The sequence below is a fragment of the Terrapene carolina genome, unplaced genomic scaffold (genome assembly GCF_002925995.2).
Source record: "Terrapene carolina triunguis isolate 2854851 unplaced genomic scaffold, T_m_triunguis-2.0 Scaffold130, whole genome shotgun sequence".
Lineage (NCBI taxonomy): Eukaryota > Metazoa > Chordata > Testudines > Emydidae > Terrapene > Terrapene triunguis.
In genome coordinates, this window is record NW_020664481.1 from 22,502,151 (window position 1) to 22,520,043 (window position 17,893).

General features: G+C 44.6%; 1 protein-coding gene across 7 annotated transcripts in view; it reads right to left on the reverse strand.

Moving 5' to 3' along the window:
- Positions 1–17,893, reverse strand: part of GNAO1 (G protein subunit alpha o1) — a 305,692-nt gene that overhangs the window by 179,189 nt on the left and 108,610 nt on the right. The window contains exons 4-5 of one of the 7 annotated variants that reach the window (XM_026652809.2): positions 16,611–16,633; positions 12,320–12,358 (exon numbers count right to left, since the gene is read on the reverse strand). The exons of 5 other annotated variants lie outside the window; for them this stretch is intronic. In XM_026652809.2, the coding sequence (XP_026508594.1) occupies positions 12,320–12,358; positions 16,611–16,633 (62 nt within the window). Of the gene's footprint in view, positions 1–12,319; positions 12,359–16,610; positions 16,634–16,674; positions 16,695–17,893 lie in introns of all 7 variants that reach the window. One more of the 7 variants, XM_026652808.2, reaches the window with a different exon arrangement.

Here is a 17,893-nt window from a genome sequence, read left to right on the forward strand (position 1 = left end):
GAGAGTCACTCCCGTTTGGTGAGTGCTACACGGTACTTCGAGACGGCTTAAACATGCCCACATGCAGTACCTGAGCCCCACGCCGGGGCTGCGCTGTGTAAACGGAGACACGGCAGCTCTGCAACAGCTGCTTGTCTGCCCCTGATGGTTGCAATTGCAGCCAAGCCGCAGCTTGCATATTGGATCCAACCCTCCTCTTTTGTAGCTACTACCTGCTTCTAATTAGTTCTTGATTAGTTAGACGTTCTTGCCAAGAGGTGTTTGAGCTGCTGCTGCACTCAATACTTGAGCATATGCATGAGCTGATCAGATAGATTCCTGTGTCCGTGGCTTTCAGTGTAGCACTGGTGCATTGGGTTCTGACATAGGGGCCTGAGATAGAAGCTATTTCTCATGTACTCTGAGCGCCACATCTAGGCTTGGCCACTTCATCTTTGATTGTTAAGGTCAATTATTTCCCTTGACCTTATATTTAATAGTGTATCCCAAAAAGCACAGTCAAGAGAAGTACATTCTAGGTGCCAAGCCATCAATGATGCCCTAATCACCTTACGTGCAAAGGAATAAAACCGATCCAAATCTGGAAAGGACTGAATCGGGTCTGTGCACCATGTGGGAGACCCGCAGTGAGAATCCTTTTAAAAGGTTGAACTCCATTATCCTTCTCAAACCGGGTGTGAGGGCGTTTCGCAAAGCCAGGGCTTCAGAGGCAAAGAGGGTACATCTATACTTACCGCCGGGTCCGGCGGTAAGCAATCGATCTTCTGGGATCGATTTATCGCGTCTTGTCTAGACGCGATAAATCGATCCCGGAAGTGCTCGCCGTTGACGCCGGTACTCCTGCTCCGCGAGAGGAGTACGCGGAGTCGACGGGGGAGCCTGCCTGCCGCGTCTGGACCCGCGGTAAGTTCGAACTAAGGTACTTCGACTTCAGCTACGTTATTCACGTAGCTGAAGTTGCGTATCTTAGTTCGAAGAGGGGGGTTAGTGTGGACCAGGCCTCAGACACACCCTGTGCATCTCCCCAAAGGAAATCTGGAAGCATGAATGAAGTCTTGCCTGATGGCCATTTTCCCTTTGTAACCAATGTAACTCTCTGGCTTCAGGCCAGGAAGTAGTGCTTTAAGGGCCAGATTGTGATTTGGGACAGCACAGAGACTGATCCCTCTGTGAGCTGCTGGGAGAGCATGATGCCCCCAAGTGAGTGGAGAGAGGTGGGTCCGTGACTCTGACCTCTCTCCCCTCCACACCAGCTGGGTGCACGTGCAGGAAGCAGGTTGCATTGCTGTGAAGGACAGTGCAGCCTGCATATTTCATCCACGTGTTTTCCTGAGGCATAATTCCTCTCTGAGCCCTCCCTGAGCTCCCCCAGTACGAGCCAGTGTCCTAACAGCACATTCTGGTCCTACATACGCAGGAGCCCACAGAAGGGAGGTCAGCATGTTGCCCTGTGACAACTGCTAAGCACGTCTGCATTCTCTGCTAAATCGCCGCCAGTAACACACATCCTGTAGCCAGCCTAGCCCAGTTGAGGAGATCTGGATAAGCGTCTAAACTTTACATAGATAGGAACCGATCCTGGAGCCTGATGGGAGTCCTTCCACTGACTGCCGTGGAGTTTGGATCCAGTCCCTCGTGAGGCTGACCCGTCACTATTTTTTGTTACTCTCTTACCCCTTGTATGCCTGGCTTTCCATTTCCATTTTCTATTGCAGCCCAACTCCATTATTTTCCACTGGACTCCAGGATGAGTCAGATGCTGCCGCTATCTTTGTAGCGGTGAATAGCTACACCACAGCTTTCTCATCATTAATCTCCCGTTAACGACACAAGCTTCAGTCTTTTTTAGCCCTCTTTTGTTGTGCCTTTGCCTCTATTTTCAATCCCGCAGTGGCAGCTCTGACGTGACGGGTATATTTTAAGAATAAATCTCAGAGTAAAACAGTCAGCTGTTCGGCAATTCAGAGAAGAGCCCTGAGAATGATTAAAGGATTAGAAAATGTGTCTTACTGTGATAGACTCAAGGAACTTAATCTATTTAGCTTAATAAAGAGAAAGTTAAGGAGTGATTTGATTAGTCTGCAAGTACCTACGTGGGGAACAAATATTTGATAATGGGCTCTTCAATCGAGCAGACAAAGGTATAACGTGATTCGATGGCTGGAAGTTGAAGCTAGACAAATTCAGACTGGAAAGAAGGCACATGTTTTTAACAGGGAGGGTAATTTACCAAGCGGCATGGTAGACTCTCTCCATCACTGGTGATTTTTAAATCAAGATGGGATGTGTTTCTGAAAGATCTGCTCCAGGAATTATTTTTGGGGAAGCTCTTTGGCCTGTGTGTATAGCAGAGGTCAGACTAGATGATTCTAATGGTCCCTTCTGGCCTTGAAATCTATTAATGAATTGGAAATAATTAAGAACATTTTTGTTTGTCACTGAGAAATCCTCTCCAATCCATTTTAAAAAAAACCCACAAGAAACCTCCCCACCTCCAACATTTGCCAAATGGAAAAGGGCAACACTGATAGGGAAGTAGGGGATAACGGTATCCCTGCCTCTTTCAAAGGGGACTAGGGATCTTGGGTGTGTTCATTTCTGGATGCCCACCTTCAGACAACTTAGAGGGGCTTGATGATTTTCACGAGGTGAGTGCTCCGCACCGTCTAAAACCAGACCCTCTATAGGTGTCTGAAATTGAGCATTGAAACACTGGGATGCCCCAACTTACTATGAAGATGTAGGTCCCATGCTTAGCCTGTGTTTCCATGGCACGGTATTTGAGAGCTGGTTTGAAAACCGTTTTAAAGAAGGCTCCAATCCTGACACAGAGTGACCAGAGAGCTTCGTGAAACCTTAAAGCAAAAGAAACTCCTCAGTCAAATGGATTCCTAAATAGCTGAACTTTTTTGCTATCATTTTTTTTTAAAATACAACTTTAGCAAAATAGAGACCAGCTTACTCAAAAGTCGTAGGTCCAAACTCTTCTCTCCGTGACAGTGATGTCAATCTGCAAGGGGCTGAGCAATCAGGCCTTGACCTGGCAAAGCACTGAAGTGTACTTACATGCTTAACTTTGTCCCATACCTTAGCACCTGCTTAAGTACTTTGCTGAAGTGAGGTCTACAGCAGGTACATGAAAGTGTACACACACATTAGAAGGCTGTGAGTGCCAAAGAAGAAGAGCAATTATTTAGCATAATAAAATTAGGTATAATTAGAGTTTAGAGGTTGAAATGAAGAAGGGAAAATGGATACACCTTCTGGCAATGAGTTTCCAGTAAAGTGGTTAAAGCCGATTTATGTAGCACATTTAAAGTTACACTGGATATAGCAGTAGGAAACAATCCTGCATTGGCAAGAGGATGGCCTAGAAGATAACTGACCAGACCTTTTCCATCTCTAACGTCTCTGGTTCCATGATTCCTGGACTTTGGCAACTTGGCTGTGCAATATGCTTGGTATTTGTGGCTGCATCTTCTTCACACTTCAGCAACCCTCTGCTGCTTCCTTCATGGAACCAGACAGATGCTACGGACTGCTGCCAAGGTCTAGGTAACCACCCTTGGCAGCTCCCACTGTAACGTGCATCAATGGTTACTGTATATTTTCAGCTTTGCATTTGGAAACCAAGGTCTTGATCCAAAGCCCAGTTAAGTCCATTGGAATCTTTTCATTGGCTTTGATAGCTTTCAATCAGGCCTTAGATGCATAACTCCCATGAATGATAAATGGAGTGGGACGTTTATTTCTCTGTGAAATCTGCTGGAAACCTCCCTCCCTTGAGTTAAGATGACCTGGGGAAGGGGAGCTAGCATTCCTCACCACACATTTCAGTTGCTAGCGATACTGACTTAATACAATGTGAACTATTCAGGTTCACACGTACACATTCCAAACTTAACGATGAGACTGTTTAAGTGCAGTCATGTAGGTAAGACCTACGGTGCTTCTTTCACACTTGTACCAAATCATAAATATTTCAGGGGCTCGTGTGTGGAGCTGGATGAATGCTGTAAATAATCATCCTGGAATATTTGCTTGAATTTATATAGAATTTGCTTTGATCACACTCAAGCCCCATCTGCATTCATTTTCTATGAATGCTTGTGCCAGCAAAACAACCCTATGAATGTTTGTGGAAAGCAAATTTCAAAGCCACACCTGTAGTATTCCTGGAAATTGGAATTTACAGTTCAGCACTCAAGTATTTGCACCTGAAGCGTTTACACTTTTTCCTCAGGCAGGGAACAGAATCAATATGTTGGGATTTTATTTCATTTCTCTCATGATTCTCCAGAGCTGAAGGCAAGTCCTAACATTTAAGTCATGTTTAGAAAATATCAGTACCTTGCGTCATCAAGGTTCCTATTACACATTTGTCAATGAACCTTCCCACAAAACGACTGAGTCTCACCCACCCAACTAGTTCATGCCATAAAATTCCACCTACATCAATCTTCAGTCTCCAGACCCTCCACCTAATAACTCCCATATCTACTAAGGGCCTGACCCAAAACCCACTGAAGTCAATAGGAGTCTTTCCATTGACTTCAGTGGGGTTTAAAGAAAAGTTAGGCATTACCACACACCCAGAAGGTTAGCAAATCCAGACACTGGCAGACCAACAAGGGAAATGAATTCCAGAACCAAGGACCCTCAGAGCAGCCCCCTATTGCTGTATCAAAGGAGCTCCAGGTTATGTGTCTCTGCTTTTAGCAAATTGTGGCAAGCTGGTCCCAGAAAAGAGATGGTCCCACAGGTGAGTGGGTCTCAAACCATTTAGGGCTTTATAGGGGAAAACCACAACCTTGAACTCCACCAGGAAACTAATCAGCAGCTCTGAGTAATGTGCTCCCTGTATGATGCCATTCTGCACTAACTTGAGCTTCTAAGTGGCCCCAGTCCGCAGCCTCATAGAGAACATTTTGTAGCAATCTAGTCTGCAAAGGAATTTCTGATGATAGCAAGGTCCACATCTGAGAGAAAAGATCATACTCTTCTAGTCAGATGTCAACTGGAAAAAAACCCTCCTTTCTGGCCTTTCGGAAGATGGTGAATCTGGGTCACAAATGGTGGCTGTAACTTCCTCGAATTGGGGTGCAGATATCCCCCTCACTAATTCCCTGCAAGCTCTTTGGATTTAGCCTTCATCCACGGTTGGATTTAATAAAGACATTGATTTATACATAGATCTGCTGTTACGGGAACCTAGACCTTGACAGAAGCAAAGAAACATGTTTTTTCTCTTCCCCGTGCTTCTGACAAATCATCACCAGCATAGTGAAGACCACATACTTGCAGAGAATGGTTTATGATCAAAACAAATTAACCAACCCCCCACCCCCCAAAGTCAAATCTGGGGAAACTGCAAATCGCTTCACGCTATTGAGTAAGCAGTAAAATAGTAAAGCTCATCAGCTTAAAATGTGCATTTGTTAAAACCTAATAATTTGCTCAAAGGGCCAAATTCACTGCTGGCATAAGCAGGCCCAGCTCTGAAGACAATGGAATGGCACCTGCTTGTGCCAGCTGTCCATTTGGCCCGTTATATTCCCATTATCCCATGCTGAGGTTCCTAATGTTACGAGACTCTCAGCCTGCGTACACCCCTGCTTCCTCTCAGACATCTTATATAAACGGTGTGAATTAAGTAGCAGAATTGCAGATACTAATGCCCGCAAAGACTGCACTATCGATTTGATTCACAGAATCTACTGACCTCTCTGCTTTGAGGAAAATAGAAGATTCTTATGCCAGACAAACCATTTTCTAAGTGATATTATTTATTTGTGTGTGGAGAGAGCCTGACAAGGGTGCGAGGGGATCACATGGGTTTTCTCCTCTGTTTCACTGGTTTAACTGGAATGATGAGGAGAAGGTGGATTTTTGTAAGAAAATGTATCTCATGCTGGATTGACATCCTCCAGCAGTGAACTCCTTTATTGGCAGTGTCTAGAGAAGAGCTAAAGCAAGGTTTCCATACTGTCAATGTGCTTCAGCCCTGACTTGGGAAAGACCATCTTTTATCATTATTACTGGTAGGCCAGTAACACCTAGAGGCGCCTGCAGCGAGATGGAGGCCCCGTTGTGCTAAGCCCAGGATATACACATGGTAAGAGACCATCCCTGTTCTGTCTACGTTAAAACAGACAAGACAGATGGGAGAGAGAGGGAGATGAAATGACTTGCCCAAGGTCACACAGCAGGTCAGTGGCAGAACGGGAAATAGAACCTGGTTCTTCTGACTCCCAGTCCACTGTCTTACCCACTAGACAGTGTTGCCTTATTTTCTCTGGGAGATAGGGTAGTTCAGTCTCCATGGCTCATCCCACACTTAGCCCATCTGCTGAGATTGGAAATAAGGCCTCAGTTAGTGCCAGTTGTGATAATACATGCTGCACTATGAGTGTTTGTCCTTCGCCAGAGGAGACGATTTAATGGGTTGTGTAAGACCGAGGCTGCTTGGAACCACTAATTCAAACCTTGGCAAGTTCAACTCACCCCCTGGCCTTCTGAAGTACTTCAGCTGAGGACCATCTATTTAACGGTTTGTGGATCTGTTAGAGAGACCAGGCGGGGAAGGGTAATATCTTTTATTGTACCTTACATAGAGTTCTCTTTCAGGTCTGGGAAACTAACTCTGTCTCTCTCAGAGAGACAAGGTGGGTGAGGTAACATCTTTTATTGGACCAACTTCTTTTGGTGAAAGAGACAAGCTTTCGAGCTTACACAAGAAACCTTAACGAGTGAGATGCTAAATGCACAGAATGGACACAAAAGGTCTTATGACTCTTTCTACAAACAGGTGTTTACCTAGTTTTCTTGGTACAGTTCCCCTCGCTCCATTCTTCTGCAAGCGTGCTGTAAGGAATGGCCCTGGCTTCCTGTCTCCACTCCAAAGGGAGCTGCATTTTAGTGGTACTGCATGTACAGCAAAATGTATATTAAGTGACCAGCCAGAGGGCCAACAAAATCCTGGCACCAATGGATTTGAACTGCAGGCCATACAAAATCATATTGTGGCTACTCTAATAATTATTCCTTATAGCGGTATTAAACATGGCTCTTGTTGTCTGTTTCACTGGATAGAGAAGTGAAGCACTTTGAGATTCTTTATAATGAAGGGCGCTACATTAATATACTGAAGGGTTTTTTGGGGGGGGGTGGGATTTTGGAGCTGAGCTGTGAGAAGTCCAGCTCATTTTCACAAAGGTCACCAAACAGATGCCAAATGATGACAACTTTTCAGTATGGATCCTAGCGCTAGAGGGGAACTGATGATCATGTGATCCCTTTCCCATTAGTAATCCCCCGAGAGAGCCAGTTTCCTTCTCTGTTTTCTTTAAACCAAAATTAAAAGGATAATTTTAAATGATGCCATCTGTTCTGTCCACTGATTGTCCAGATGTGCACTACAAAGCTCCTTTCAGAATCGGGAAGACGTACGTGTGTGTGTGTGTAATACCACTGATGGACAGAAAACTAGCCCATGGCAGATAATTTACCTAGATTAGTTTTATCTGAAAGACACATACCTGAAATTGTTTCCTATAGTGTGATTGAATCCATTGGCCCCTCTCCTATCATCTGGCCCAATAAAGTGATGTTTATATGCATCAGCACAGCTTATTCCTAGAGATTAATTTTAAGAGCTGAACTCTGTGCTCCAAGCATCACTAGGAGAGATCTTCAATGGAATGGAGGAACTGTTATCAGAACTTGAAGGTGTGGGTTGCGCTGATCCTGCAGAAAAACTAGTCCAGTTCTGCATGGCATTCCACAAGTCCTCCTTGCTGCACATTCAGCACCCCGGTACGTATCTATAGGTTCACAGACAATCAAAAAAGCAGACCAAATGTTTACCTTTAAGTGAGGATTAAAATGTTGCCATGACAACACAGTTGACACCACGATGTAGAACAGACTTCTGAGATATCATGCTGGCACTTCAAGTGCTTAAGAAGATGGCATTTTCCAGAAAGCAACATTGCACATTTCTGTCTCATCTCTTTGATCTCATTCAACATTGCCCTGTCTTCCCTTATGGAATTTAACAGGTTTTTTTTCTGGGTTTTTTTTTTATCACAATATGGAATTTCAGAGAGGAGTAGGCTCTGCTGTAGAATTATATAGGATGGTTCAAAATTCCTATAGAACGTATCCTAATCTCTAACCAGTACTACAGGTTGGTGGAGTCATTACTATACAACTTTATTAGCTTTTTATAGAATCCTATTGGATCCAACCCTATGAAATTTTATAGGATGTTTCCACTTGGGTTCTTCCTCCCATTCTCCAGCATTGATGGTTTTTCTCTCTCCATCACAAACAATCACAGGGGATTTCTTCTATCAGACATTTATTTCCCTGAACGAGCACAGGCACGTTTCCTAAAAGACTTAGATCCAAAGTTTGCCCGTTTATTATTACTGCACTATGGAAAAATAGATACTTGCAATCAATACGATGATAGTTATAGGATCAAATTTTGGCCCAATGCTACATGTCAGTTTCTTTCCTGAATGTCCCTGTGAAGTGAGACAAACAGACTAACTCAGCCCCACTTGAGCGCCTAATGATTACTTGGTGCTAAGGCAGTCTCTAGCCTGTCTATTTAATTGGCTCTCTTGTTGGGCCAAAATCTGTTCTCAGGTTGTGGCCCATGCTGCCAGCTATGACATGAGGATAGAATTTGTTTCCACTCTAAAATTAACATGGGCTTATTAGTAGAGTGACTGTGTAGAAGTGGGATCTCCTATTATAGAGAACTTTTCACTATGTGAGAATCATTCTCTATTCTTGATGTACTGACCAAAATCTAAGCATTGTCATCAACGCAGAACCAATATATTGCAGCTGAAGAGAAGCGAACTCATACATCAGCCTTGTAGAGCAGCAATAACATGGCCAGCTAAATTCTGATTCTAGACTCTCTATTGGTGGCAATGAGTAATTGATTCGTTGTAAGGAGCAAAGAGAACACACAGGGCTGGACGGTCACAGGCCCTTATGCCTGGCTCTAGGGTCTATAATAAACCATCATTTTTAAGACCATCACTTTCAAAAAGTCTCATTTTAGGGCAATGGGTTGAATGGATTGAATCAGCAGGGTTGCGCTTCAGTCTCAGTATTACTGGTAGAACTTAGCCCTATCCCAGCTCTATCCATCTGGACCGACCTACTTTGACACAGAATAACCCGACTGGTATTTTAGAGGCCTATGGGAACCACCATTATTATCACCTCAAATTCAGGCATCTTGTCTATCACATTCTGCCCCGCCCTATCACACTTCCGCCCAGTGTTCCTCCCCTGGCGCGCCATTTTCCCACATAAACACCCCCGTGCCTTCTTCCAAGCTGCATGATCTGAGCTGCCTGAGGTCCTCGACATTTAAATCCCTCTCAAAGCCCCACTGCTGCCAAGCTGCTTATAGCGAATCTAGTTGGCGCGACTGTTCCTGCTACCCTCAACTTGTCTGCCTGTCTTTGGGAGCTCCCTGGGCCAGTGGCCGTTCCTTCTTCTCTGCCTGCACACCACCTAACCCACTCTAACTGTTACTGTGAACAAATAAATAACTATCTCAAAAGATACCATTTTTATACCCCCAAATCTCACGACTCGGGGGAGTGACGAGGTCGGGGGAAGTTTGCACTCCCACTCCAAGCCTGGCGTTTGAAAGATGTATTGCGGCGCTTGTGAGCCCTTCGGGATTCCAAGGCTCAGATTTCACCTGTCGGTTTCTCAAGTCCTTTTTTATAAAGTCGCTGACCTAAAAACTAAGGTGCTATGATGACCCCCCTCATCCGCCCCCCAAAATAGGGAGCTGGAAATATTCACCCTAATGCATCTGCTCTTGCTGTGGTCAGTCAGCAGGAAACAATCTTACTAGCAGTGCTGGGGTGAGCATGCCAGGCTGTCCCCATCTGGCAGATGGCAGCTAGGCTAAGGGGAAGAGGCTTGAAGGAATGACAGCAGCTGCACAGGTCTGTGTTGTGCAGAGTAAGAGGAGGAGAAAGGTAAAAGCATCGAGGGGCACACACCTGCCCAAGGCAGTGGACAGAGAGGTCAGTCATGCTCCCTCTAGGGATTGGCCTAATGGACGGAGAATGCTTGATCTGGAAGAATATGGGGGTGAGCATCCTCTTAGATGATTTTCAGGCTTGGTGGGCCAGTGAGACACTTGATGCCTATGTTTGGAAAATCTTCAGCAATGGAATAAGGTTTCACTTTGAATGATATAGTTAGGGCTATAGCCTAGATTAGCCAACAAGCGGAAAAGTTTAACAGCAGTTAAAAGCACAGCAGGAGTGAAGTGATGCCCTACTCTCTGAGTCTGTATTGTCCCATAAAATGTCCCCAGGCAGTGCTGTGCATCTGAAGGTGCCATCTTCTGGATGAGCTATCAATCCCAACACCCTAACCACATGTGGTTAGCATACATTGAAGAGAATTTGATACAGGATATTAGACCCAGTATCCTGGCCAAATGCTGGTGAGCGTGACTACAGTCTGCCTACCTAGATCCCCCCTACAGTTGGACATGGCATTCTTGTGTGCTGTAAAACAGCTATCATGCTCCACTCCAGAGTGGGCTGCATTTCTGTGATGGTGAAGCGATTACTTGCACTGGGTGAAATCCTGATGTCTTTACTCAGTCCTTACTCTGTGCAGCTGAGTACGGACTTTGGGATCGCTGGGGAGGAAAGGCCCTATGGGAATGTGAAAGTCTATTGTCTGAAGGTCAGTTTGTCTTAAATGATTCTTTCCCCCTTTCCCTCTTTTATTAAGGAAAATCTCTGGGAGATGGCTGCAATTTTCCTCCTTCATTTTCACCTAACTTGCTGTATTGAGGCTTAGGCTCATGTTTTCTCACTTAAGGCCTGCTCCAGCTCCCACCGGGATCAGGGGAAGCCTTTCCATTAACTTAATGGGAACTGCACCAGGCCAAAATCCCCTGGCATAGGGCCTGGTGGCTGATTTTGTGGGGTTTTATCCTTAGGAATCTTACTGCCTGATTTTGAGCGGTGCTGGGTTCCTACTACTCTCACTCACTTAGGTCCTAATCCTGCAATAGGATTTGCTAGCATGAACCATTACCCCCGTGCAGAATCCTGCTGAAGTAATCGGCTGCATTAGTAAGCTCCTGTGCTACTCTTGGGGGCTGTTGTGCACGCCTGTACACCAGTGAGGTGCCAATGCAACTGATCCACAGACATTATGGTCCCATCCTGCACTACTCAGTGCAATGAGTTTTTTAACGAGTTCAAGGGGCACAGGTTAAGGCTTTATGTAAAAATAATGGGCCAAATTTTGCTCTCTCTCTCACACTGGTGGAAAACTGGAGTAACTCTCTTGACTACACTGGAATCACTCCAGCTTTACACCCGTGTAACTGAGTTTGGTCCATTTATCATTTTAATTTTAGTATGAACATACAATTGACTTTTAATAGTTTGTATTGCCTTAGCAAAGCCACCATTTGATTGGTTAGTCCAGAGGGCTGCCTTTCATCAATAAATGCCTTATTCCATCCCTTGGTGACATTTGTTACCCAGTACATTGCTGTGATTAATTCACGTATTCCCATGCACATGCTAGCTAATGGCACAGCTATTTAATCCGAATGTTCTCTGATTTTAAACACTGACCCAGAAACAATTCCAATACTGAGTCCCAGGTGAAATGTGCTATATCCTGGATATTGCTGCTGGATGTGCTATGGAGTTGAGCCCAGCAGAGTTTGCTCTGTGAGCATTGACTATGAACTACCTTTTTCCGGTTGAGGTTTGGGTTCTATAAACATGAAACACCCTATTCCATCCATCTCCCCCACACGGGACACCCACTCACCTGTCCCTCTCTTTCCTCCAGGTTTTGTCCCGTGCTCGCCCTGAGATGACTTGAGGGCCACAAAGGCTTGCCCTCTCTTGGTGGATCTCCTGATCTTCAGAGGAGTGCTGTGTGGTCACTCCCCATTCCCTCTGCAGGGCCTGGAACTTGCCTACTCAGAGGAGGTGTGGGGATCAGGCCGTGTGAACCCAAAGCTTGCAGAGCTTTCATAGGCTGAGGTTCATCACTTTGATCTTGGGTGCAGTTGGGATTCCGTGCAAAGAGTTCATGAAGTCCTAACCCTACCCATTTTATTCAATTGTGGTAATAAAATAATAAACTCCAGAGCTATTACTCATAAACAAATCCAGAGCACGTCTGCGCTACACTTTCCATTTATTATTTCTTTCAGTGCCAACAGTTCTAAGCACACTTAGTGTCAGCCAGTTGGTTTTAAATATTAATTGATGTGAAATGTGTCTACATGGGCTGGGCAGAGCCCTCTTTCCTCTTGTGTTGGAGACTAAACCACTTCATGTCCCGCCTCACCATCTAAACAGCCAGAACTGAACCACGGAGGGCCAGTCCTCTGCGGGTGTGAATCAACAGTAGCTCCTCTCAAGTCACTGTGAGTATGCCAATTTACACTAGCTGAGTATTGGGCCCAGAGACTTTCCCAGTTGCTCTCCTTTCGAATAGAGACTGAAGTGGCTATTTCTCTTTAGCTCTATTGTGCTTCCTGAATTCCACACCCAATAATCTAAGGAAACAGCCGCCCCTTCAGCTCTCAAAGGACAGTTCCCTACCCTTTATTCAGTGAATGATGATCTGTTCTGCGACTGGGAGGTATCGCTGCGTATGAACCTGGTTTGCTAAAGCCAACCCAGACTTCACCGAGCCACCTGTTCCCCGCAGCTCTCTGGACTTTCATGCTTTCTTTCCTCTACAAACGTGTCACTGAGCCTTTCTCATATGGCCCTCCTGATAGGGAATGGGGCCAAGCGCATCAGACCAGGGTGTGAATAAACTGACTTTAGACTCAACTTAGTTCTTGTAACACATTAAGGATGGTAATGACTATCTGTGCACAGGCTCTGGGGGCTGCTTTGAATGCATTCCTCTTAGAATTCATGACGCGGACACACGGAAGTGCTCTGGGGAACAGACGTTCGGGAAGAAGACGGACTGATGAATCAATAATGGAGCAACCTTGTATTTTAGAAAGTTGTGGTGTTTTAGGTTGGTCTATGCAAGAGGCTGCTGAGATCCAAAGGAAATTCAGCAGCTTATTTGGACAGCTTTTGAGTGACAGCTGGATAGTGCCGGGTAGAGGGAAAGGATAAAGGAATATAGCAAGGAAATACGTCCGTGCAGCCTGTGAGAATGAGCTCTGACTGCAGCTGTGCAGAGCAACAAAGACCAGGAGAACCTGTGTCCTCAACAAAGCAACTGCCATGAAGATCCCCTGAGCTGAGCTGGAATAACCCCATGGCCTAAAGCCACTCACCGCTGAGGGCTTTCAGCCCTGTGGCCCTCACTTCTCATTGGCCATTGAAATCTGACCTCCTTGCATGATTTACAGAACTGTCCTGAGGAGGTGGTTTCCAATGCCTAGCGTCCTGACTTCTCTTTTTACAGGAGCATTTTTACACTGCAAAAATGGAGTTTTAAATGCTCTTTTGCTGGGCAAGGCATGGATCTGATCCCTGTTTTGTTGTTGTTTTTTCCTGAGAGAGATTTCCCTCAGTATCAGCACTTTGCAGGGGACCGGGGGAGGGACAGCATGGGGGAGGACAGAAGAAGAAAAAGCATTAACCTAATGTGTATCAAGCACCTTTCCACTTCAGAGATTCTTGCTGCATTTGTAATGGGGCATTTGGAGCGTACACTGTACACGCAGAACGTATTTCCATTCTCCAGTATTCACCATCAGTTCTCTCTCAATTGCTCTCGTTCCCTCACTCCCTTTTTGTGTGTGTTTTTAAACCAAATGCATTGGCCATCTCAGCCAGAGTCCCTGAATGAGCCAACCATCTCCCATAGCAACAAGACAGACTGAGAACATAACAAGCGCCTTTTTCTTTTTCCCTGAGAAACTCACTGCATTTTTTGATTTCCCTCTGCTGCTCAAAAATGTGAATGATGGTTATGGAAACATACCTCATCGTATCAGGTTTTCCAGGAAGAGGGGGTGGGAAGGTGAGAAAGGGAGGTGTGGCTTAGCCACGGACATAAAGACTTATCAGCCTATTTAATTTAGTATGGGGCACCTGTCCCTAAAATTGCTGAGTGCCAGATGGATATCCTGTGACAGCAGCCCTAGGTAATGTGTCGCCATGACACTCACCATGGTGGAAATTCCTTTTAGCTACAACAGAATATAATGGTTGATGTTCTTATGATAAATCTACCATAGAGAGGGGTGGCAGGTCCTGTCTGTATTCTCCACTACACGCCGCAAAACTGGAGGTCTCGCTGAGGTCCAGGTCTCATTCTATTGAATAAATACTGGCAAGAGAGAGTGTCATAGCTGTCTGTGGTTAACTTGAAAGTCACATGACTTGCAGGCTAGCTTCACTGTCTATCAGATCTAGATTCTGTCCCAAGTTACTGAAAGCCTTTTTAATATACTAAGCCCTCAATAATACAATAAAGAGCAACTGGATACACATAGCATGACCCCTCATCAGCCAGAAATTAAATAAAATCCCCAAATGTCCTGAGCCAGCGAGCAACAAGTTCCATGTAAAATGTGGGATGGATTATTTCAAGGATTGTCTCTTTTATGGTTTCTATAAAGCCCTGCTATGGAACACGAAGCGGCATCTTTCCAAAATGTTCCACGTCATGTAGGAGGGTATAACAGTGCTGTCTGGGCCTTGGTATAGTTGAGTTTTAAATAAACTCGTTGGATTTACGTGATTTCACCCCTTAAAGCTTAATTTTTCCACCCAATAAAACTGTCCTGCATACTCACAGCACCAAACTAAATAGGGTGTGTAAGGCGCTGTTAGACACCCATTAAAGCCCTGCACACGTGTTTATCTGGTGTGTAAATAATGGTGTCATGAACATGCGGAGGTGCCAGAAAAGGCGCAAGGAAGGTCTATGTTAAAACTGGGAGTGACTGGCTTTATTTAACATATTCTTTCACCGTTGTCAGTTGCTTTTCTTGCGACATTCCTGTCTTGTGGCTCCCAAGTGTATTAGTTAAACGAAGGTAGATTTCTTTCTACTTATAGCGTCAAATTTAAAGGTCATTTCATAAGGGAGTGTCCGAGTTGCACCTAAGCAGACAGGTGTGACTATAAGTATGGAGGCCTAAGTGAGCGTTTTGTAGACATTTAACTTGGTGTCAGGTTTCAGAATAGCGGCCGTATTAGTCTGTATCAGCAAAAAGAACGAGGAGTCCTTGTGGCACCTTAGAGACTAACAAATGTATTTGGGCATAAGCTTTCGTGGGCTAAAACCCACTTCATCGGATACATGCAGTGGAAAATACAGTAGGAAGATATATATACACAGAGAACATGAAAAAATGGGTGTTGCCATACCAACTATAACAAGAGTAATCAATTAAGGTGGGCTAATATCAGCAGGAGGAAAAAAACCTTTTGTAGTGATAATCAGGGTGGCCCATTTCCAACAGTTGACAAGAAGGTGTGAGTAACAGTAGGGGGAAAAATTAGCACGGGGAAATAGTTTTTATTTTGTGTAATGACCCATCCACTCCCAGTCTTTATTCAAGCCTAATTTAATGGTATCCAGTTTGCAAATTAATTCAAATTCTGCAGTTTCTCGTTGGAGTCTGTTTTTGAAGTTTTTTTGTTGGAGTATTGCGACTTTGAGGTCTGTAATTTGGTCTGTAATTTGAGGTTTGGCGTAAGGACACATTTTGTACTAATTTGGATTGTCAGTGTAGTCTTGGCAGAATTGAATCACATTTCTCTTTTCTTTCAGATGCTACTTTGATGGTGTGAAAGCTGCTTGGTGAATGGGTAATATTAACTGTTCACAGCAGCAAAAGATATCAGATTACTATTGGCTGTTACTAGAGCTTCTAACATATCAGAAAGATACATGTTTATTCGAGAGCCAGATCCAGCAGTGGAGACATCCTATTCCTCCACTGACTGGGGCAAGTGTGTGTTTTGTCAGGAAGACACAGGTGCAGTTGATTAATCCAGCAGAATCAAAAAGAGCGCATGTTGGATCTGGCTATCAAACAATGTCAGACACTTTTATAAGCTGAAGGCACTTCCCATACAAATAGACCTGTGTAGATTAGATGATAGTGATGGTATTGAAAAGACTCTGACCAAGAACAATGGATGTTGGCACAAATCCTGCTATATCAAGTTTTAACGTTACCACACTTAAAAGGGCTGAGGGGAAAAAAAAACCTGAGAAAGTTGTGGATTAAACCAGATGAATTGCAGAGGAAATATGCATGTTTAACTGAGCAACACAAAGGCCCCCCCAGAAAAAGAAGCGTGCTTTATTTGTGACATGAACCTACTGTCAGAAGGCTTCCATGAAGCTTCTACCTTCAGCATTGATCGTCGAGTCCACAAGTGTGCACTTCAGCTGCAAGACCAGAGCTTGCTTGCAAAACTAAGTGCAGGGCACTTAGTGGCCCAAGAGGCAAAGTATCATGCAAGATGTTTGGTGTCTCTCTCTAACAAAGTCAGGGACAAGAAAACTGAGCAAACCAACATGGAGAAGATGTTGCATGGGATTGCCTTTGCTGAACTGATAGCATACACTGAAGAGACAAGACTGAAGATGTGGCTCCAGTCTTTGAACTAGCAGATCTCCCAAGGCTATATACAGCTGCACTAGACTATCTGGAAGTGACACTGGCTGGGTGCATTCACAGCACTGAACTAAAATCCTGTATACTTTGACACATTCCAGATCCTCAAGCACACAAAGAAGGACCCAATGTGGTCTTTGACTTTAACCAGGATATTGGACATGTCCTCCAAAAAGCATGTGAGCACGACTGTGACGAAGAAGCATGTCACCTGTCCCAAAAAGCAAATATTATTTGAAGGCACGTGTTTCAAATGAAAACACAGTATACTGGATCATCGGACCCAGGATGCCGGAATCACTATTGGCACTGATGTCTGTGATATTGGATGGTCCGAACATTAAAATACAGTCAGAACAAGTGTCCATTAATACAGCTACCCTTGCTGTTGTACTGCAACAGTTATGCTAAAGTAACATCCAATGCCATGAAGGCACAAAAAGTTTGTACTACAACAAAGCTTGAGACATGCTTTTACCAATCTATGCTGGTTTGAGGCTTCATGCACAGACATGAAAAACTGAGCTAGTAGATAACTTCTTGAAACTTGGATTGTCCATCTCCTATGACAGTGTTGGCCATCTCTACCAGCATGGCAAACAGTGCATGCCAACACTTTGAACATGAGAATATAGTCTGTCCTCTAAAGCTTTGTGATGATCTGTTTGCTACTGCGTCCATAGACAACAGAGACCACAAGCCCATCTCTACTATAGCAACAGACTCCTTCCACTTTCTCACGATCCAGTACTCAAGTGGAGGGAGTTGTCCATGGAATTCCCACCCAGGACTGAGAGACTGCAGCATCAGTGAAGAAGACTGTCATCACTTCCTGAGTCTTACACAATTGTCCCTCCATTGATCTTGAAGAAAACCATCCCTGCTGCAAATGTTGAAATCAAGACTGACTGCCAACTGATTACCTAAGCCCTGCAAGAAGAATGCAGAGGGCTTGAACAAGTAAGGCAAGCAGCAAATCTGAATACCTTTAATGGAGATCAAGACATTCCATGGCCAGCTTACCATGACGGCAAACAGGCAGTGCCAGATTTTGCCCCAGCCCTTACTGTGCTTCTTCCCCTCTTTCCAGATGATTCCAAGTCTCTGGCAATGATTCACCATGCCACAGATGTAATAAGGAATGCTGTACACCACCTAAACCCACTGTGGGTCTGCCCCTTTTCACCATAACCAAACAGATACAGCTGATACCTGCTGGTTATGGAGAGGAAAAAATTGTCC